Source organism: Grus americana, chromosome 6, assembly GCF_028858705.1.
Source record: "Grus americana isolate bGruAme1 chromosome 6, bGruAme1.mat, whole genome shotgun sequence".
Classification (NCBI taxonomy): Eukaryota; Metazoa; Chordata; class Aves; order Gruiformes; family Gruidae; genus Grus; species Grus americana.
The window spans coordinates 7,637,947-7,660,208 of record NC_072857.1 but is presented as its reverse complement, the minus strand read 5'-3'; the positions used below and the strand labels follow the sequence as shown (position 1 = coordinate 7,660,208).

At 39.3% G+C, this 22,262-nt stretch overlaps 1 protein-coding gene and 1 long non-coding RNA gene across 2 annotated transcripts in view; one reads left to right on the top strand and one right to left on the bottom strand.

Annotated features, from left to right (window-relative positions):
- DARS1 (aspartyl-tRNA synthetase 1) overlaps window positions 1–15,259 on the bottom strand; it is a 43,241-nt gene extending 27,982 nt beyond the window's left edge. Inside the window, exons 1-4 of the mRNA XM_054829817.1 lie at window positions 15,084–15,259; window positions 13,777–13,834; window positions 7,523–7,615; window positions 1,690–1,792 (exon numbers count right to left, since the gene is read on the bottom strand). Coding sequence (XP_054685792.1) covers window positions 1,690–1,792; window positions 7,523–7,615; window positions 13,777–13,834; window positions 15,084–15,155 — 326 coding nt within the window. The 5' untranslated portion in view covers window positions 15,156–15,259. The remainder of the gene's footprint in view (window positions 1–1,689; window positions 1,793–7,522; window positions 7,616–13,776; window positions 13,835–15,083) is intronic.
- Window positions 15,260–15,335: 76 nt separating this feature from the next.
- The window catches only part of LOC129208313 (uncharacterized), a 69,252-nt gene continuing 62,325 nt past the window's right edge, over window positions 15,336–22,262 (top strand). Inside the window, exon 1 of the long non-coding RNA XR_008577772.1 lies at window positions 15,336–15,627. This is a non-coding gene — a long non-coding RNA (uncharacterized LOC129208313). The remainder of the gene's footprint in view (window positions 15,628–22,262) is intronic.

The window sequence follows — 22,262 nt, the reverse complement described above, 5'->3', positions numbered from 1 at the left end:
CATGCATTCTATAAATTAGAGAGGCCAAAGTATCAAGATTTAGCTAGCAAACGCTATCACAAAAAGGAGCAGAATGAAAAGTCAAAACACAGTACAAACATCACGGCTACTCAGAGGAAATCAGGTCTGTCACATCAAGAAAAGTGGGGAGATGACAGGGAGTCGGAAAGAACCTAAGGATGAGGTTCCATCCAATTTAACAGCTCACTGCTGCCAGAAGAGAAAGGTGCTTTGCTCTCTTTCCAGATACCCTTTTCTACCGTTTACCACTCCTTGTTAGCTCTGGACCTCCTGACCTAGTTTAGTTTAAATCACTAACCTAACAGAAAACTAACAGACTACAAAAAGATTAGCGAATTAAAAAAAAAAAAGTCACAGAAGGCTTACAAGTGGCAGAGTCACCACATAGAAGAGAGCATCACAACTATAAAGAGTCGTTTCACTGTTCTGTAGCACAAGTTCATCGAGAGAGTACAGGCAGACTGTTGGTAGGTTAGAGGGAGATGAATTGAGGAACGAGTAGATTACACACTTAATTCTTTTCAAAGATTCAAAGTGCTGGAGAGAACAAACTATTTCATGAAGAAACAGAACACTTCACTTTGGCTCATAAACACCTGTAAACAGCATGCTTCACACTGGCACTGCCAACACTAAGCACCGCCAAACAACAAACACTGCTGGTTCTGTTTTCCCGTTGCCTTGAACCTGAGCAGCAGCAGCATTATCCAAAACCTTCTTAACTTGGCTTCTAGAAGTCCATACTGTAATGAATGCCTCCTCTCCCTGACATATTGAAGGTTGAAGGCTGTAGCACTTTTGCAGCTAATTAGTGGGGGCTCCCTTCCCAGGCACAAGAGTACTGCCAAGAACTAGACAGAAGCAACTCAAGTGCCACATGTTAAACATATTATTGCACCAAACTGATCCGCATTTCTATTTGTGAACAAGTAGATATACATGATTAAAAGCTCTACTATAAAAACACCTTTGTCATGCAAGCATATTTAGTACTGGACAACCTGAAAGCACAATCTTGAGGGAAGTAGCAGGGGAAGGTAATTTTTTATCTTTAAGAATAAAACAAACCAAAATAACTGAATTTAAATTGCTGCAATAAACACCTGTTTGAAGTGGCAAGTCTAACTATTACCCTCCCAAAAAACATTTTAAAAGTAACTTAAATCCCTCACTAAACATTCTAGTGCCAAAAATAAGGTATAAGTAAGATTAATTCAGTGCACGGAAGCTACTCTTTAATTTCTTCAACTCAGTAAGCCACTTGCAATATGGAACTTCACATCAGTTCAAGCTATAAAATGTATTACTACACTGCACATCTTGTAGAAGAAAAACCCTTAACATGTGCAGACACACACACCACACAAAATGAAGTGTCCCACTAAGCTCAGCTTGCCAGACTTTTTGTTAGCCAGCTTGAAAGTAAATGTAGGTTGTCTATGGCGAGAGAATGCTGCTTCAGCAGTTCAGAATGAATTTCAAGCCTGTTCTCTATTTTATCTTTTGTCAGTGTAATGTATTCAACGCAATAGTGAGCTGACAATTTAAATAACTACATTTTAAAACAAACGAAGCATTGATGTTAATGTGTGAAAATGGTCCCAACCCCTGGGAGTCCTGGTTCCCACCATTGTTTACTCTGACAACAGGATATAATTGCTTACTTACTTGGCAGCAAACTTTACCATCTGCTTGCTTGCATGCTGTCCCACAGCCACAAGAGCCTGGATATTAAACTGCTGCTGACGCAGGACTAAGAAACACTGCTTCCCTGAATACAAAGAAAAACAACGCAGGTGTATTAAGGACAAGTTACTCGAGGTCTTTGTGAATGAGAAAAAATGTTTTACTACTATAATATTAAGCTGAGCTTTTAAGGGTGTGTGTGTGTCTCTCTCTCCCTCGCTGTGCCCCTCCCAATAGCTACATCAAACTAGTCAGCTCTGCATGTACGCACACACCCCAAACACTGAGATAAATGAAATAATTCTGCCTTACATCTATAAACATGTGAATGGACATTTTCTAAAAATAACAAGTCTTCCAAGATAAATAATATCTACAAAACCCAAAATGTAAAAATCATAACTTTTAAAATATCTACTGTTCTTCAACTGCAAGAAGTAAATCATACTTTTCCTTGTTGCTTTGCTTACAACTACTTCAAGTCTACATTATTTTAAAAGAAGTTTTTTCTCATCTTCTCAAATTAAAGCTGTAGAGCTCTCTTTACAAAGCTGCTCTGAGAGAAATAGGCTTGATTTTGCACCACAGGGACTAAACCAACAATGTTCATTCTATAATACATCACACATTCAGAATGAAGGGGAACAAAAGGAGTATTGATTCTGGTGAATGACAAGAACCTAAAAGGCCCAAGTAAAAATTCCTGTAAGAGCAATTTATTCATGAACAGCTTAGGGAAAAAGAAGTTAATAGGAATTAGTAATAATTTACAAAGAATGTAATGCATTTTGTTGACTTTTAAAATGGGCATTTCCAAGTTAACAAAGCTCTTCCCAATCTGTTTACCTGACAGTTACAATCATTTCATATCATAGATCCATGGAATGGTTTGGGTTGGAAGGGACCTCAAAGATCACCTAGTTCCAACCCTCCTGCCATGGGCAGGGACACCCTCCACTAGACCAGGTTGCCCAAAGCCCCATCCAGCCTGGCCTTGAATACTTCCAGGGATGGGGCATCTACAGCTTCTCTGGGCAACCTGGTCCAGTGCCTCACCACCCTCACAGGGAAGAACTTCTTCCTAATATCTAATCTAAATCTACCCTCCTTCAGCTTATTCCCCCTTGTCCTATCACTCCCTGCCCTTGTAAACAGTCCTTCAGGTTCTTCAGGTACTGGAAGGCTGCTATAAGGTCTCCCTGGAGCCTTCTCTTCTCCAGGCTGAACAACTCCAACTCTCTCAGCCTGTCTCCATAGCAGAGGTGCTCCAGCCCTCTGATCAACTTTGTGGCCTCCTCTGGACTCACTCCAACAGCTCCATGTCTCTCCTGTACTGGGGCCCCCAGAGCTGGATGCAGTACTCCAGGTGGGCTCTCACAAGAGCAGAGTAGAGGGGCAGAATCCCCTCCCTCGACCTGCTGGTCACGCTGGTTTTGATGCAGCCCAGGACACGGTTGGCTTTCTGGGCTGCTAGCACACATTGCTGGCTCACGTTGAGCTTTTCATCAATCAATGCCCCCAAGTCCTTCTCCTCAGGGCTGCTCTCAATCCATTCTCTGCCCAGCCTGTAGTTGTGCTTGGGATTGCCCCGACTCATGTGCAGGACCCTGCACAACAATTTACTCCTTAATTTAGATTTAAGGAAATATGGTGATTCTTCTTCCTCCGAGAGAGAAATTAAAACCAAACACTTCATAGTTGTACCAGTATCTGATAAAATTCACCAATATCATTTTGTTTCCACGTTCTGACTCATAACATTTCCATTAATATGGTGAGAATAGGAAGAAGCCAGAAGCTTTGTCATAGATAGCTATTTCGTAGTTATTGTCGATGTAGACTATAAAACATTAAAATCAACATATATCTAGAACATTGACACTAAAAAAACAGTTGTTTTCATTTGTAATTATGTAGATTACCATTCCAGACACATAGCTGCAGATAATTTAAACAGTATCAGAAGATAAATGTAGAACATTTGACACACAATCTGATGCAAATAAAAGCAAACATAAAAAACTACTACAAAATATTATTAAAAATTAACATTGTAATTATTGGAAATAACTAACCTTGTGCTATGATTCTGATTTCAGAAATGCAAGAAAATTAATTCCGTATTTTCAGAAAACAGAGGACAACTATTTCTGTATTCCAGAGGCTGCAATATCTAAGTAAAGAAGCTAATACGGTATGGATGCACGTATTTCTTGCAGGCAAACATTAAGCCACAGATTTAAATTAGAAAAGTACAGGCTTCAGAAATTAAACAGAACCTTCAGTGGTATACACGCCTGTGTTTCAGATCCAGCAAGTCAACAAACAAAGTGCAATTTTTTCATAAGACACAATATGCTAAGTTTCTTTGGATAAGTTAGGTGTATCATCTCACATCTTTGACATCTCAGTATTTCTTGCTTACAGTGTGGTTTGATACAGTATTTGTCTCCATGATTTCAGTCACAAATACTTCAGCAAAATATGATTGAAGTTTCAGCAATGATGTATTAGGCATTCAGACAAAAAATACACAGCTGAAGACAGCTACAATGTCACTCAACTAGTAAATATTTAAGGAGAAGATTGCAAAATAAATGGAGGGACCTGCTATTAGGCTAATCAGAAGCAAAAGTTTGGCAGTTGTATTTAATCCCAAACACTAGAAGTCTGAACAGTATCTGCACTATAAAAGGACTCAAATCTTTTTGTCATGAGTAACAGTAGTTGCTTTCACAAGGAAAGAGGATGTTTTGTAGAATATAACCATTTCTAATCACACAGAAGATAAGTGATCAAACAAACCTCATTGATAGGAATAGTTAAAATATGACAGTTACAAAGCTTGTAGGAGGAAACAGAAATTTTCCCTAAAAAGTCAAAGGCATGCAAAGTATCAAAAAGACAAGCCATAATCAAATCTACTTCATGATTAGATGCCTCTCCAGATCAAGAGATGGAAAAAAGGAAGCATCAGAGTGAGAAAAAAATTGTGATGATGGGATGTTCTCCATGTGTTTCAAAATATTTACATGGTATTTAAGTGAAAAGTATTAGACCAACTTTACTCACATTTGACAGTGAACTACTCTAAGTTTCTATAAACCAAACCAATATTGTGTCCCACAAGAATGCGTAAAAAGATGAAAAGTTTCAAAAGAAATGTGGTTAAAAAGGTCTGACTCAGTCTAGCTCAAGGAACTTTTAGTCACTGAAGAAATAAGAGAAGCCACCACACACGGAATCCTGTCAAAAGTAAGCACACAAAACCAAACAGGAATCCATTTCCTTTCTTGGATGTAAGTACCAAATGACACAAGACCTCATGAGAGAAAAGGACATAAGGAAGGAATTTATATAAACAGTAAAAAACGTTTGGTCATATAAATTAATACATTCTAGTTACAGACATCTGCCAGCGAAGAGAAAACTTTATACGGTTTATCATAAAATTTGGTCCAATACTTAAATTGCTCTCAGTGGTACTCTTATTTTCAGACATACTATTTTGATGTTTTATAAAACTTTGCATTCATAAACTAAAACCAAGTTTAGGTCTAACCTACTGCCCAAGTCCCAGCTGCCTGGCAGAACCCAGACTGATTTCCCAACTGCTTTTCAATGATAAACGTGACCAGTAGCTTAGGCTGGCTTTAAAATAAGGCCAGAACTAACATTTATTCAATCTACAATAAAACCCACAGGGCCCCAAGCACTTTAATTTTAGTACAACCCACAGAAATTCCCAACACCCCATTCTTTACACATCCTTCAGTTAATTTCCATCAGAATTCATGAGTGGCTTGCTATACAAGACAGCTGGATTCTGCAGTTCACTTTTTTTTTTTTTTTTTTGGTTTATTGGTCAGAACTAGACAGGGCTAAACAAAGGATATGTTGGTTATTTAGGAGTCAAATTGGAACTTCTGAGAAAAACTAAAGCTATTTTTGTCTAAGTTTTTCCTGTTTCCTGCAAGACTTTCCTTTCCAAAACGGTAGGAATAGCACCACTATGTGTGTGGGAAAGGTTAGTATTATTTTTTACTCTTAAACATTTGCTTTTCTTGTAAGATTCTTTCTCCCAAAGCTTAAGTAAACAAGCATATGGCATTCCCTAGCAGCATTCCCTGAATGTCAGAATTGTTCTCTGTTGTCAGACCAAGACAGAACAAGAAGCATAATCAATAAATTGAGAACACTTCATGCTCATAATCAACTCCTTTTGCTTTCATTCTTCAGGTTGTGTTAAAGGGTTTGGAAAATAAGCACTGTTATTGCATGAAAAACAATAGTCTTTCCTGAGGTCAAAGGTGAAGGACAACAAATAGCTTCTTGTAAGTTAATATTACCATGTTACATATATGTTACTCTGATTGAAGTAAATGTTTATATCATGCAACGTATCATATATAAATGCAATACAGAGAAAGTAATAAACCACCATTGAACTTTACGTTGTTTTAAAGGCTGCATAGACACCTGTCTCCAATATACTAAATTCTGTTAATAGTCTGAACTCCTCCTACAATTGCAAAGAAACAGCTGTAAGGATACTCTCATTTGTATACTCATAGTGACATTTAAATTACATAGAGTGTCTCCTGTCTGAACAACTTCAAGTTGTAATGACCAAGGCTTTCACAGCTTTTGGGGTTGACCACTTCTACACATAGCAAAGAGAGACTTCAATGTGAGACTATACTACAGCACTATTGAGGAAATCACAGAGGACTCTCTAAATATAAAGATTCTAATACAAATTAAAATATGCAGTATATGTATATATTTACAGGCAGTTCTTTATTTTAACTGACTGCAATACAGACACTCATTAAGAGGGACATTTTTAAAGAAAATTAAACCTCAAAAAGAGAAATTAATCTGGTATCTGTGACAATATTCTGTACTGGATTCTTGCTCCTAATTCGCATTATTCCCAGTACTAAGACTACTGTTACGTTTCAGTCGTGGAGATAATTTCTTTACGCTCTTTTCTTTCAAGTCTTGGGAAGACAAGGTATTTACATCTCACTACGGAGCTGCCAAACATAACCAAAACCAGTACAACAGTTGTCAGCATCTGATGTCAACTGGAAAGGCCAAAGCCTATTTAAGTTTGCATATGGCAAACTGATCTCCAGAGAGAATTTCTGATTCCAGGGAAGAAATATGGCTGTCAGACAGCCAAGTATGACAGCCCACACTACTGAGAACCTACGAAAGGATTTTCCCTTTGTCTTGTTGAAGAAAGATGATGTTTCTTATTTTAAGTTGAAATTGCTATAATCGGATACCAGTAACTTAAAGTAAAAATTCTGAAATTTTAACACAGATTTTTGTTTCCTGTCAAAGAAAAGGTATAGTGAAAATATTCACATGCAGCAGAATAAATGTGGCCTGTCTGAAAACTTACACATTTATAATAAAAGTACATTTCACAGCAGAAGCTTGTAACTGGTTTATCTCACAACTGTTAACAGCCAAAGAAGAATGATGATAATATTTTTAAAATCCTATTATTTACAATTGTCCACACATTATTCAGTAAATATGATAAAACTGAAATTCACTTTTACTACAATGTAATAGTAATACCCGATTTCCACTCAGCTGAAAACAAAATTTCCTTTTCCCTGCTTGGGAAAAGAGAGGTGGAGAAAAGACAAAATAATTAGTCAAAGTGAACACTGAGTAACCAGGTGGCAAAGTTTTCTTGTATCCAAGACATAACTAATAGGTCATGAAGCCAAAGTAAACATTCAGGTTATACTAACACTATGAGGAAATAAAAATAAAAACCCTGAAGGCATCTCACCTTTAGCTCTGCTCGTATGTATTCTGCCACGAACCCAAACCACTTCATCAGCCTTCTCCACTGTCAAGTCTTTTATTCGAATCAAAACTCTATCTGAATTACAGGGGGGAAAAAAAATTATAATGGTTTTGGTATTTTTGAAGCAAAACATTTTTCACTTTAAACTCCAAATACATTTTCTATCATTCCTAATATTTATAATAAATCCAAAACATTATTTTTTGTATTTACAGTATAATAGATGCACTGAAAACACACAAGATCCCATTTCTTTTCTCAGTGAACTGTACTTGATCAAGCAGTTTGAAATTGGTTCAAGCTTATTGTTTGACTTGTATAGCAGGGTCAAACTGCAGTAAAACAAAAGCAAGACTTACTGTAGTTCACAGATGGCAGAACCCAGCATGACTACACTGTTTTTGATAGGATGTCCCTGTGCTGCACTGTACTACCTGCACTTATTAGTCTGAATTTCTGTTAGCTAAGGGATGTCTGCCCTGCTCCCCTGTGCAACATCAAAGTTAGTAGGTTGAACACAGCAAAACACAGGCTCAGAGGCGACATGACTATTCTCTGTATCTACACAAGTAGGGTGAATATCAGTGTAAAATAATTATTATTTAAAATACAGAAAGAAACCACAAATAAATGTGCATTAGAAATTAAAAGAGGATTTATTTTGATAAAAATAATGGCATTTTGGAGTAGCAAGAGTGTTACTGTATAAAACCAGTAAAATTTATTTTAAGAGAGAATCTCTTCAACAACCTGATCAAGCACTACTATCATTGTAGGAGCCAGGATGCATCAGAAAGAACCCTTCAAATTCTGTGTACACAAGAAAGCTAAATAACAACAGGAATGCATGGTTTGGACAGGCCAGATTTTGGATAGTAAAGGAAAAAAACAATTATCAAGGAAAATATTTTTAAATAAATCAGGACTTTAAAAATTGTATATAACCATTATGAACTGCCAATATGCTGGCTACATGCCACTATTACTTGAAATGTACTTGGTTAATTGTATTTTTCCACAGATTTTTGGCCAAATGTATTTTTACATAGTCTCAAACACTTTTTATAGTATCTACAAATCAGTCAGAGGATATACATAGCACTGCATAGAACCTCAACAGTTCTAACAACTACACTTACTCATTTACAGTTCATATGCAGTTAAAATAATTTCTTATTAGACACACCAAAAAAATCAAGGGACATATTGATCCTTACGCGTCTCTTCGAACTCGTGATATTCTATGATTCTGATATGTAACACAAGCAAATTCACTCTCTTTTTAATCACAGACTTCTCCCTTGTTTCAAAATAACATTAAATTTGCTAAGACACTTCCACTCTACACTTTCCCACCAGAACTTTTCCAAAGTTTGCCTACCCCAGGTTACCATCTGTCATTCTGGACTCCTTCCCTCTCTCTCTGAATACCAGTCACAGCTTGCCCTGCAATCCTATTATTCTGCACTGGGAATTTTGGGGGGTTGAAAACATTTATTTGCTTATGCTCAGGACAACGTAGTTATTTTCTTCACAGACACATCAAAACCAGAACAGAATGAAAGTGCACAGATAAATGCGATAGGAAATTGACTCAAATATATCAATAGTGTGTGTGTGTGTACATGTGCACTGGGGAAGGGAGAAAGGGAAATAAAGATGTTATCACTTGCCAGCAACTTCCGATGTTCAAACTTTATTGGTATAGTACTATAGGGAACATGCAACCAGCACAACCCATAAGCTTTAGTATTTCTAAGAGTTTGATATTCAGACAGTTAAAATTACCTCAGTCAACTTAAAATTGTATTGTTAGAAATTTAAAACATTTTCCAGGCACAAGCATAAAACCAGAATGAGGTGTTACCCTTTTTATAGATCCTTAGTGTTTCAGGAACCATCTGCATTAGATAAATATTTTTAAAAGTCTTTTGGATACATAAGGGTTCATGTTTCATCAAGACTAAACAAGACACCTTTAACACAAACATTTTTATATGGCATTAATTATTAAAAACTATTTTACCTTTCATAAAAAGGATAATAAAACAATATCCAAAAAGAAACATCATGAAGTCATTTTTTCCAATAGCACATCACAGAATCACAGCATGGCTGAGGTTGGAAGGGAGCTCTAGAGGTCATCTGGTCCAACCCCGTGCTCAAGCAGGGCCACCTAGAGCCAGCTGTCCAAGATTGTGTTCTGCTGGTTTTTTACTGTCTCCTCAGAGGGAGACTCCACAATCTCCCTCGGCAACCTGTACGAGCGCTTGGTCACCCTCCCAGTAAAAAAGTGTTTCCTGATGTTCAGAGGGAACCTCCTGTGTTTCTGCTTGTGCCCATTGCCTCTGGTCCTGTCAATGTGCTCCACTGAAAACAGCTAGATGTAGCAACTGTTATGTCACTTTGCCTCCTGCAACACTTCCCAAATACTTCTTTTCCTCTCATTTCTAAAATGCCTGTAGTTCATGATAATCCCTACATTTATCAGTGTAAGCAATCATTTGTCACTTATTTTCTGTTGTCCAACCAACATATTATAGCTCAATTCTTCCCTCTGTACTCACATATCATTTCGACTGGAATTCCTTTCACTTCATTTCTACCTCTTCCGTGATAAAAATGAAGCTTCTTGCTCTCACCTTTAAGGTCCTCCCACCATCCTCTTCAGACTTCCACCTACTTGTTCTTTCACAAATGCTATACTTACATTTTCTATCTTCTTGCCACATAAACACAGACAAATAATGCAAAAATAAAAGATGTTTTAAACCCTGCTACAGTTGCAATGAAGACAAGGGAACAAAGATTTTAAGCAAAATTCAAACAAAATACTCCCTAAGTCTGAAATTACACTTCCAGCCCCAATTCAGTATTCATGTTATCTCACCTTCATTGCCATTTTGAATCGTGTTTAAGGAGAAACTATATTTTTTGTTTCCTTCACATATAGCACAATCTCTTATTTTCAATATACTAAATATCCTTATCTTTCTCTCAGAACTCTTAACTTCTTCTAAACATGGGAGGAGAGGATAAAAACCCAAAAAGCTGTGTGGGTTATACAAGACAAAATCACTTTTCCACTCCCAGACCCCCATTCCCTGCCTGCCACATCAGCCTGTTTACTAAGTTCATTTATCTTGCATCATGGAATTTTGAACAGTATGATCGATATTTCTGCTGTGTCTGTGAAATGCCAGCATCTTTACAATGTTGGATAAATTTGAAAAAAAAGAAGACAAGTTTAATAAAAAAATCTGAAAGCCAAACATAGTATAAGATGAAAGCAGCTTCCAGGGAAGGGAGATCAAAATCATCGGACTGAAAGGAGAAAAAGGGAAAGGCAAATGGAGTTTTACTAGCAGTCATAGCCTCAAGCAGGCAGGAAAGACTTAAAGACATGATGTAACAGGAAGTGAGAACATCAGATAGCCAGGGCAGCCAGCATTAGCAGAAGAAAGACTAAAGTGGGCCAAGAATGAAGGCACAGGCATGTGTGAGATCAGTAGAGCAGGGTGGAGCACCTATGCAACAACTTTGTGAACACGTGAAAAGAGTTTGAATTTGCCTGCAGAGGAAGAAGAATCTATGAGTACAGCAAAAGGACAATAAGCCTATCCCTTGGAAAGGAAGAGTAATTTGCTCTGATCACTCTAAGCTTTTTAACTTCCCATGTCCAACCAGTGTCCTCGGGACAGTGCAGCTACTACAGAAGCCTAAAAAGAACAGTGCTGCAGATGTCCAACTGAGCTCCTACCCACATCTGTGCTGTCTCTATTGTCTGCTGGCTCCAGTTACCAGACAGTATGTGGATCTGCACATCATGCCACAATTCATTATTCTGACTCAGAAATGGCATGTACCCACACAGACTTCAGAAACAAACAAAATTAATACAGCAGAGACAGATGGGAACACTCACATTTGTGCTTCCCCACCACCCCCTGCCCCAAGCAGTAGTTCCTCCAAGGCACCCAATACAAGCAGAATACTTTGGGGAAAACCAAATATACACTACTGATGCAGGAGTGAGGACTTCACCCTCCTGTGAGTCCTTTGATAAGGGCTCTCCCTGGCAGGAACCACCGAATCTTTAAGTAAGAGGGCATTAGTCTCAAGGAAGGGTCTAGGCTGATCTTGAACTTTTTTATTATGGGCATTTTGGTTTTTATTGTTACCTAATTTTGGTGTTCTGGATAACCGTCTTTTAAAAAATGGAACAGCAGGAGTGTTGTAGATTGTATTTTAAGCCTGATGGAAAACCTACTCAATCCTGTCTATATACTGGCTGAGACTTTTTTTCCCAAAGAGGACTGAGGGTCAAAGAGACAACCGATCTAAATACAGCACTCAGATTTCTTCATATAATTTCCTGTAGCTTTCACCATTTTTCTTCTCAACATATTTTTCTCCATAGTATTTTTGAGTGTTTCTTTTGAATACGAGACAGTTGGCAGGGCAGACTTTCTCCACAAGAGTATGATTTGATCCACTATCTCAATCTGCCAGCTTGGGTCTCCCATACAGTTGTTTACTACAGGGTGTGAACTGGCAGAGGAAACACAGCTTGCAGAAACTCTAGTGACCCAAATACTATCACAGAAGAGTGCAGGGAGAGGTGATCCAACACAGCAATCTTTCAGCCTACAGTGCAGGTTAACCAGCCAGATGCCAACTTGGAGAAGTTACCTTTTTATTAATATTAAACCTTTTAGGCTGCAACTGCACACCAATTTATGGATTGTTATGTGGTTACACATAACTATGGACAGCTGTGTTCCTGCCCCTTCCAGCAGGCATCAGACCCCTGGCCAACTTCTTTCACTTTGCTAAGCTGGCTAAACAAGTTGTTATTATTAGCATGTTGAAACCGACCAGCAGAAGACCCAGCATCAGGAAGAGGCAGACCACAGCAGTTGGGCTGGCTTACAATGTGATTTCAACTCCAGTTCCCTTTCTTTGACAGTTATTACAGATTTTATTCAATAATGACTGTTAATACAGTCTCTAGTGATTTTCTTGTCCCATTACATTCTTGACATAATGTTCCCCTTCAGTTGGTTTCAACCTATGATTGCTTTTGTGGCTCCTCCTCTTCCTTACATTCTGCATTTCCCTTCCTAAGGGAGGTCAACCAAAACAACCATTCAGAGGAAAAAAAATCACCTAATCACAGGTGATGTTCCTTTTTTACATTTCACTATGAAGAAGTTACAAGAAGCCAGTCTACTACCTTCCCTCGTTCCTGTTTCATGCACTGAATAATATGAAGATTAATATTTCCTGGGATGTTGGCCTGGGAGATCGTTCTCTCGCTGACAAGTCTTTCTGAATCCCAGTTCCCCATCAGTAGAAAATGAGGATTTCCTGAATTCACAGTGGTGTGAATAATGTTAAAACCCATAAATATTAATATATAATATTAACGGATTTGGTGCTCATATGCAGGAGTAATGAAGGCTGCATACATAAGCAGACAGGTATCCTATTTGGAGAGCGATCGCTGTTGCAGCAAGCCATAGCAGAACTTATTCCAAACAAAGAACAAAACTGACATCTCAGGACTCAGTAAATTATAAATCATAATAATTTAATTTAAACAAAAAAAAAAAAGTCAAGCCTGCAGTGATGTACAGAGATGAAAACTGAGACACTGTGTATGGCGTGGTCCAGGCAAGAGCAAAGACTGAGGAGATTCCATAACCTCTCTGGACTCAGCTCCAATAGCCAACCACGCTTATGACTTTTTTTTCTTTCTATTTAATCAGAATTTACTGTGTTCTGACTTGTGCCCATGACCTCCTGTCCAATTACCACACACCTTCAAGAGTCTGGCTTTATCTTCTCTATACCCTCTCATTAAGAAGCTGTAAACAGTAGTAAGATCACCCCACAGCCTCCTCTTCTCCAAGCTGAACAAGCCCAGCTCCCTCAGCCTCTCCTCAGAGATCCTGTGCTCCAGTCCCCTAGGCAATTTGGTAGCTCTCCATTGGTCTGGCTCCAAAACGTTAATGTCTTTCTTGCACCGGAGAGCCCAAAACTGGACATGGCACTCCAAATGCAGCCTCACAAGTGCCAAACGTATTCAAGTAAAGGGAAAGAATGGCAGCAGGATTTGAATGAAAAAGCTTGGTAAATGATTTCTCAAACAAGTACTGAAGATATCAAGTATATAACTTCTTTTTTTCCTTCCTTCCCCCCTTTTAAAAAGCTTTTTTCATTTTTTAACTGACCTGGTTTCTCTTGGGATTGTATCATTGATGACACTCCATATCTTTCCTTAGCATAATCCTAAAATGGAGGTGAGAAAAATATATCAAAGAAGCATACACAAAAAGATGAACAAAATCATTACAGAGTTAACTGAGGTAATACAAAACAATTAGCTATAGTATTAAAGTCAAGAAATAGTGTTTAAGACTCTTAGAGATACACAAATGAGAGAAAATAATTGTGTCCTGTAAGAAAAAAAAAAAATCCAACAGCAAACAGGCATCAGGATCATTTTCTACACAGAAGTTAATGTGAATACCTTTATAAAGAGTCTACTCCTGAAAAAAATATTTGAGTCCTACAGAAGTAGATCCATTGCTAAGTATTTCCTTCCTACATTCAGGCACACTAAGAAATCCAGCAGATTGGATGCTGTCATGACAGCCAAAGCAAGCTTGACTGACGACTAACAAAATCTGTTAGGTAAGACACAGGGAGATGCAGCCTTTTCATCAAAAAGATCACAATTCTATTTTCCCAACTAAGCCCACTCATTTGCAAATAAAAAAGCCTTGGATTATTTGTTTTATTCTATTCAATATATGAACTTAAATTCATCCTACTTTATTTTGGGGAGTCTTCGTTTCTCTGGTTTTGATGAATCGTGGCCCGTGTATAATTTTATGGAAGCCACCTATACTCAGAATTCCTCACTGCTGATGCATTTCAACAGCAAGCGAAATCGATTTTATAACAAAATGAACTCATGCTAACTACTAATACTTTTTTTTTCCTTCTTCTTGAAGAAATGCTGGCCCCTAATTTCTCAGCACTGATCTGTGATCACCAAGTACAAGACAGAAACACCTGCCAGGCCAGCAGGAGCCACCAGTGCCCCTGCAGAAGTGGCCTGCTATGGAGCAGCAGCTCAGATGTTTCTGTAGGGGACTGCAACGGGGAAAGGACACGGGGCGGGGCAGGGCTGTTTCTCATCGCTCAAGCAGGGCCTCCTCCACCGCACACGCGGAGATCAGACTCCGGCAGGGCTCAGGAGACGCTGTGTGACCGGAGAGGGGCAGAGCTGTTCAGTGAATCACGAAATGACTACACCCGGCGAAGGGGGAGGTGGACGGGCAGGGCAAAAGGCAGCTCTGCCCTCGGGCCCGGCCAAACCCCCCTAGGGCCCGGTCTCCCCACCCCGCGGGGGACCCCTCAGCGCCGGCCCCTCGGGCGGCTCCAACCCCGCGCTAGGCCGGACCCTGCCCCTTCCCCCTCTCGGGACGGGCAGCCTCGACGCCGCGCCCGCCCCCTCCCTGCGGACACCCACATCGGCCGCCGACGACTCTTCGCTCTCCGAGCGGCGGTCCTGGCCCTGGCCGCGGCTGGCGGCGCTCGGCATCCTGCTGCGGCCGGCGCGGCCCCTCACGACCCGGCACGACACGGCACGGCACGGCTCGACCTCTCACGCCACGCCGCTTCCGCGCGCCCGCCTCTCGCGAGAGTGGCAGCTGCAGCGCGAGAGAGTCGCGCCTGCCCCGTGCCGGCCAGCCTATCGCGAGAGCTGAGCCGTCACCTCGGGGCGGGGCGGGAAGCGAGCGAGTAGCGCGCGGGTGGATTCTCTCAGCGTGGAGGTCGCCTCAGGGCTGAACGAGAAGTTGCTTCTCTCCCTGCGATAGGAGGGGGCTGTCGTTTGCCGCCCCCCTCCTCCCCTCAGCAGGCGAACAGCAGCCGAAACGGTCATTTTCATGAAACCGCCCCCGTCCTGCCGAGGCTCAGCGCGCCTCCAGCCTTGCTCTGATGCTGAGGGGAAAGCTGCCGTGCCGCAGCGGAGGTGTGGTGGTCCGGGCAGCGGCTCTGAGGCTGGGCAGCGGGTGGGTTTGGTTCTCGCTTGCCCTGCTTCGCAATCTGACATGTTATGGCCTGAGGTAACGTGTTGAACTGCGAGGTGGCTAACTGGTGTGCTCGGCTCAGCTTGGTAGCCGAACCAAAGTGCACTTTTGCCCCACCTTGCCAGCGCTTAGCCTGATAGCAGTTCAGCCGCCTGTTCCACTGCTAATCCTGCTGTTTATTATTAGTTAGCTAAAACCCAGATTAGGTCTAGTAACTTGGGGAGAATGAACATCAGTGCAAATCCAGGTGTTTCCCTCCAGCTGGGTGCTTAAATCAATGCTACGGTATTGAGGCTGAGGCTTGCTGCAGGTGCCAACTTTCAAATGACAGAAATCAAAGTTGCGAGCAGCTGTTGAATCCTATGGCTGTAGATTGTTTATTTTGTGCAGAACGAGACGATGGAGTTAACTGTCCTGATTTAAATTGCTGTTTTGAATTTTCACATTTGACTAACTAATCCCTCTTGCGGTATCGATTAGAGTTCTTCATTTCCTGTCCTACAGTTGTTTATTTTACAGCGCTTTGTACTGTATTGGTTCAACATCTCTTCTCGTGGGAATCCCCTTGCAAAGTTCCCCTTCTGCCTCTGTCTCAGAGAATTATGCAGTTCACTATAAGACCACAGCTTTCACAAAATCCTTTCTTCTCATGCAAAACAGTGTTGCAAAGAATTAAGATCCAGTAACAGAGAAGGCAAATCACATTCAGTTTTCATGCCTCCTCACCACAGGAAACAAAGTTCTGATAGTGTAGTGTACTTAAACGTTAATATAACAGTAACAAAACATGTGGTTTTCTTACAATGTGTCAGTTGTGTCTTTTCTGTTACCTGTCACTTAGAACACAAGGCTGAGCAGAACCACTGCTGAACCTTAACTAACAGCCAGATGCAAATCTTGCGCCTCACCACGGAGTAGACAGTACCATCTGTACAACAGAGTGCTCTGTAATTCTCGGCATTTCACTGACTTTGCTGTGAAACTCAATCAAAACAAACCAACCTTGTAACTCTTATTTTTATCCTGGGAGCTTTCCAATAGTGAATAGCATAATGAGTATTTCCTCTGGGTCAAATAACCTGAAGGTGGTTCTGAAGGAAAAAACCTTTTAATATAATGAGGTTGTTAACTGAAAACAAAATATGGCCATTTGAAGGGCACTGTAGCTAATTATTCCATTGCCAAACTTTCAGAAGGAGCATTTTCCAGAGTTCAAGCTCTCAGGTCATTTGTCCAGAATCACTTTGTCTTGCAGTGCTGAAAGAGTTTTTTTGAACAAAATTCTACAATACACTGAAAATAGAAAACTAAATTAATTTTAGAAAGAATTACTGACAATAATTATTTCATATTTGGTTAAATAGCCCCCTCAAAATTATCCATTTAATTTGAGTATGCAGCAAAAATTTATTTTTCCATATTTATCTCACTAAATTTATTGCAAATCTTCTGTTAAGAAAACAAAATGCTACGTGCAGATGATGTAGCTCATCTGCTGCACCTTCTGTTCCATTGCACTATTATTGAAAATCATGTAATTGGGGCAGTACCTGCAGTGAACCTTAGAGTGATAAGTGGGAGCAAAGCCGGTGCTGGGCCCGGGTGGAAGGTGGAGGGGCTGGGGGACCTGCTGGGCGGCCAGCACTGTCCCCTGGGCCTTCTCAGAGGATTACCAAATGGAAATGACATCACCCGCAGCCAATCGCGGGGCCTCGGGGGTACAGCTGGATGGAAGCCATATTCCACTTAAGTAACAAGACATGACATACCATGTGCTAATGCTAAATAATTTATCCCTCAGGCATATAGTGAATTGCAAAGCCAAGCTGAGGCCTGGTCAACAGTTTGTAGTTTAAATTAAAACTGGCTTTTCCATCTTAAAGGGAGGGAGGGGGTTGTCAAATGTTGTGATCAAAAGTGGAATGCAGAAATCTGGGGTTTTCTTTTCTCTTCTCTTCTCTTCTCTTCTCTTCTCTTCTCTTCTCTTCTCTTCTCTTCTCTTCTCTTCTCTTCTCTTCTCTCTCATTATAATTTGATGTAATCAAAACACTTTTTAGTGATTTTGGGAATGTGTTCCACATTTCTCTGTTAACATGTGGGAAAATCTTAGAGCAAGTTTTAAGTCACTGTGAATAATGATATCCAATATATCCTTGAAACTTAGGCATTAGCACCTGCAATATCCTAAACTGATGCTATTCCAAAATTTGGTCATATGTGTATTCATATTACAAATGTTATATGGGCATTTCCATAGCAGAGTTGTAAATATGTCTCGTTAGGAATCCCGAGGCATTTGCTTCTGCTTAGGCTGAAGATCACACTCAGACAGCCTCTCTACCGGATAGTTTGAGCTGGCAGTATGCAGAGGCTGAATATAGTCTTAACCACAGCATTTCATTGCCTGCTCTTGGCTACTGGAACTTGTAGCGTAGCCTTTCTTACTCAGTGGTCCAGCTAAGCTTGGCCAAACCTTTGACATGCTTTTGTTAAAATACAGTGCTTGATTTTACATAGGAGCTGGGTCCACAATATGCTAAACAGCACTTCTGCTGAAACCACGAGAAGTTGCAAGTAGCCGGGACATTCAATAATCCATCTTTATGTAGCACTTTACAAAAATGGTGTCTCAAATATTCTTTCATCTTCCAGTGTACTATTGATCAACAAATGAGCAGTAAAAATACACACTGTGTTGGTAGGAAGGAGATAGGAATTGCCTTAACTTATTTCAGGATAAGAAATCAAAAAGGCCACAGGTCTATGGAATAAGTGAGAATATATTTATCTAGTCTCTATATGTTTGGGTGGTTAAAACCTGGAGAGTATGTAGTGGTACAGAGTTAAAAGGAGCATGTAGAAAAAAAATACAAAACAAATTGGTAGTGTCTCTGAAAGGTCTTCAGGGAATTCAGCTTTATTGCCACAATAGTACACTTTCCAGTATGCAATTACTCGTTGTCATGGAAGGGGATTTTGAAGATGTCTCTTATTTTGGATGCTGCAAAGCATGCTTAATTTAAGTAAGAGGTTGCATTTGATTTTTCCTTTCCATATGCATTTACTTATCTAGGTTCTTGTATGATTGTCAGGCCAGTACCCAAGTTCCCCTTAGATAACAAAAAAGAGGAAAAAAAACCCCCACCACTGAAAAAAATGCAGCAGCAGCTTAAAAATGAATATATTATTTATTTTTTAAGTTAGGTAAGTTCGTAGTGTACATTCTGTGATAGGGAAAGCTTTTCTATTAATAATTTTCAACCTTGGCAAAAATGCATTTTTGTAATTGATCATTCTTTTTTTACTGAAACATTTGTACAATGAGTAACAAAGCCTTTGCATCTAAATCCAAGTAGGAACAGAATTTGGCATATCTAATTCCTTCCTGGATTTTCGCAGCTCTACTTCCTTTAGGAAGTTTTTAGTCAATGGGAAACAAAGGCTTATTGAAAGGATTAAAGTTACAACTATTCTCTTTGTTTTAGAGCTTCTATCAGGGTTTTCCTCTAGTAAACAACATTTGCAATTAATAAAACTTCTAAAAAAACAGGAACTTTGGGGAAGTACGTGCTTATGATAAGCGGCAGGATTTCTTTTAACAGAACTCTATACAAAGGTGTAGTCTTTTTAAGTCAAGACAATGATAACAATTGAGTTTCTCAATGTATTTTAAAAGTGTTCCTTCTGATAAACACAAGACAACATGCTCTACAGTCAGGGATGGGCAATACATTTAAATGGGATATGTCTTGTCAACAGTTTATTGTGTCCCAAAATGATTTTAAATAGCTGCAAACAACTCACATTTCATATCATGCATAAACCTAGTAATCATGTCTTACACAATGAAATATCTATGCCCATTGGACATACAGTACTGCATATATTTATGAACTGTTACCCATAAATTGTTTATTGTTTCCTTTACATGATGCTTGAAAAAGGCATTTGGATAGCAGTTATCTGTGCATGAATAAGAACACATGGAATATTTAATCTTTGTAATTTATCTTTTACTCTTTTTATGTCATGAAATATCTTATGAATATTTTCATGTTTATGTCAACTATATTTTTCTTACTCGTTTTATGTGTTTACTCCCAAGGAATTATCTCCTGTCAGAGGTAAACTGAGGGAAATGTTGTAATTTTGTTGATGGCCCTCCCTGGAGGGCAGTGTGGAGCTGCGGAATGATTGGGATTGACCGTTGCAGGAGGCATTTCGTGAACGGCTCAGCTATTTTTCTCACCCAAGTGTCCAGTTCTTTTTCTGGGGTGGCTTGTGTCCAAAGAGTGCTGAAAACAGCAATCTGGAGAATAAAGGAACTGCGGTTCTGACTGGCTCCTTAAGCGCAAGCGCATTGTTGATTCTTACATGCCATTTCTCATTTACAAAAAGCATCTTAAGCCATTGTCCTTCTGATGATGATTTTTACACTTTTATCTCACAAGTAGGCAGGTTGTTTTCTTTCACATTTTTTTAAGTAAACGTTCCTGTGAACTGAGAGTATCTTTGCTGACCTCTAACCCAGAGTCAACTTCTGGTGAAGTTTTAAAGCTTTAGAAACAGAAGGTTTTAATGGGAATCCTGACTCAGACTTTATTTCAGCGGCAGGAACAGTGCTCTGTTATCAGTAAAATGTGACTCAGGCACCAACAGTAAATTTGATCTTTGAGATCATCCATTAAGAGTAAATGTTCTTTGTTGCTGTCTGAAACAAACAAGAAACAGAGACAAGTCATCTAAATGATTAAATGTGACACAGAGGATGTTAAATACTATTTTTTCAGATATTTTCCTACAGCAATCATGAGCTATTTTGTAAACAAAGTGTGTTATTGATTAAGGGTGCTACACCAGATATTCTGCATGTATACATTGAATCAGACTGTGAAGATAGTCACATAGAAATTTGTAGGTTAGTGTAAATGGACAGACTGATTCCTAGAGGAAATAAGTGTTAGCATGAGAACAACAGCTGAACTAAAATCCCATAAGCCAGGAAAAACAGCTACACAATTACACTAACAGGTGGTTGGTTTCAAAACAAATTTCAAGGTCTGACAGCTCTGTGCACCTGCTTTGGGCTGATTTCTTTTAAGGACTTGGATTTGGCATGAACCATTGATAAAAACCATAATTCTTTGTGTCTGAGAAAAGTCATCATTACCATATAGTGATGATAAACTACTAAAGCTTGCTAAAAGTAGTACTTAGCCAAAAGGTAGTATGGGTCATTCTGCACACTCTGTCATTATAGCTCAAGCTTTTCTCTACCAGAGCGCTTCAGGCAAACACTGTTAGGATCAAACCTCTCCTTCTGTAAACTGAGATAATTCCATCTCACTAGAGTGGTGCGATTTGAATTACTTATGACTTCAGCCTTTGCCTTCACCATCATAAGAAAAATCAAATTTTATTTGATAGAGGATATCAAAGATATTCAGCAAATTCTGTTAGTTCTGTTATAAAGGTTGTACTCTTTCTTCTAAATTCCTTTTAATTGTTAACATTTCATTTGGGGAGTTTTTTTCTTTGCTTATATTTGTTCTTAGCTTATAGGCATTTTTCCTGAGTTTTGGACAAAAGGACGGTCATTCTCATTTTGGCAAAAAACCCGAAAACATGCTTTTATCATTTAAATGTCTGTACTGGTGGTCCTTTAAGGATGGCTCCCACATGTCAGTAAGAAATAATATAAATCTTAAATTTGATCAGAACAATTGATAAATGTAGCATTTTGGGTTGAAAATACTTTTTTTCTACAGAATTGAAATGAGAATGAAATGGCCTAAATGGAAATCGAAATGAATGGTCTAAATACCTAGAAATTCAAGTTCCTCTGATTTTCAGGTAGTGGGATTACATACAGCACCAAATTTATCACATCTCTGTAAGAGATGTTTATCACATCTCTTTAAGCCTTCATTTTGAACACCTCACTTTGCAAACCTAATACATCATGTTTTTATGTGATGCAATCTCAAGTTCTAGAAATGTGTTTTTGTTAGTTTCTTCTAGAGGGAGCAAGAAGAATATGATTCCAATTTTGAAGTCTCCTCAACTAGTGTGATTAAATGGTATGCATACCTACAGCCTAATACTGTTCTGGGGACACCGGTATGACCTGCACACTATGCAAACTGCAGCTACTTTTCACTGCTGTACTTCCTCTCTCCTCTTGTCTGTTGAGCAAAACTTGTAGGCATTTATAACTTTATGGTGTTCGGGACTGTGAGGAGTGCGTACAGTTCTTTATCCTACTGTGGGGGTTTCCACTCTATGTTTTGCTGCTTTTTATAAGACATAAAATGATGAGTATATGGTTCACAGCCTGTACCAGAGAAACAGATAAACAGGACGATTAACTTGGCATATCCCATCTCCTTTTTTACAAATGAAAATGCAAATCTACATGATAACAGATTTTTGTTTTAACCGTTCTTCATTCAGAATGACTAAATACATTACCTGACAGCAGGGTGAGGTTTTTTTTGCTGAAGATTTTGTTTCTCAGATCTTGATACATTACTCCTTTTTTTGGGTTGCTGAGGACATTCCTGTTAATTTTGCTTGGCTGCTGTATATGATTTAACTATGTGACTGTCAAGGTCTGT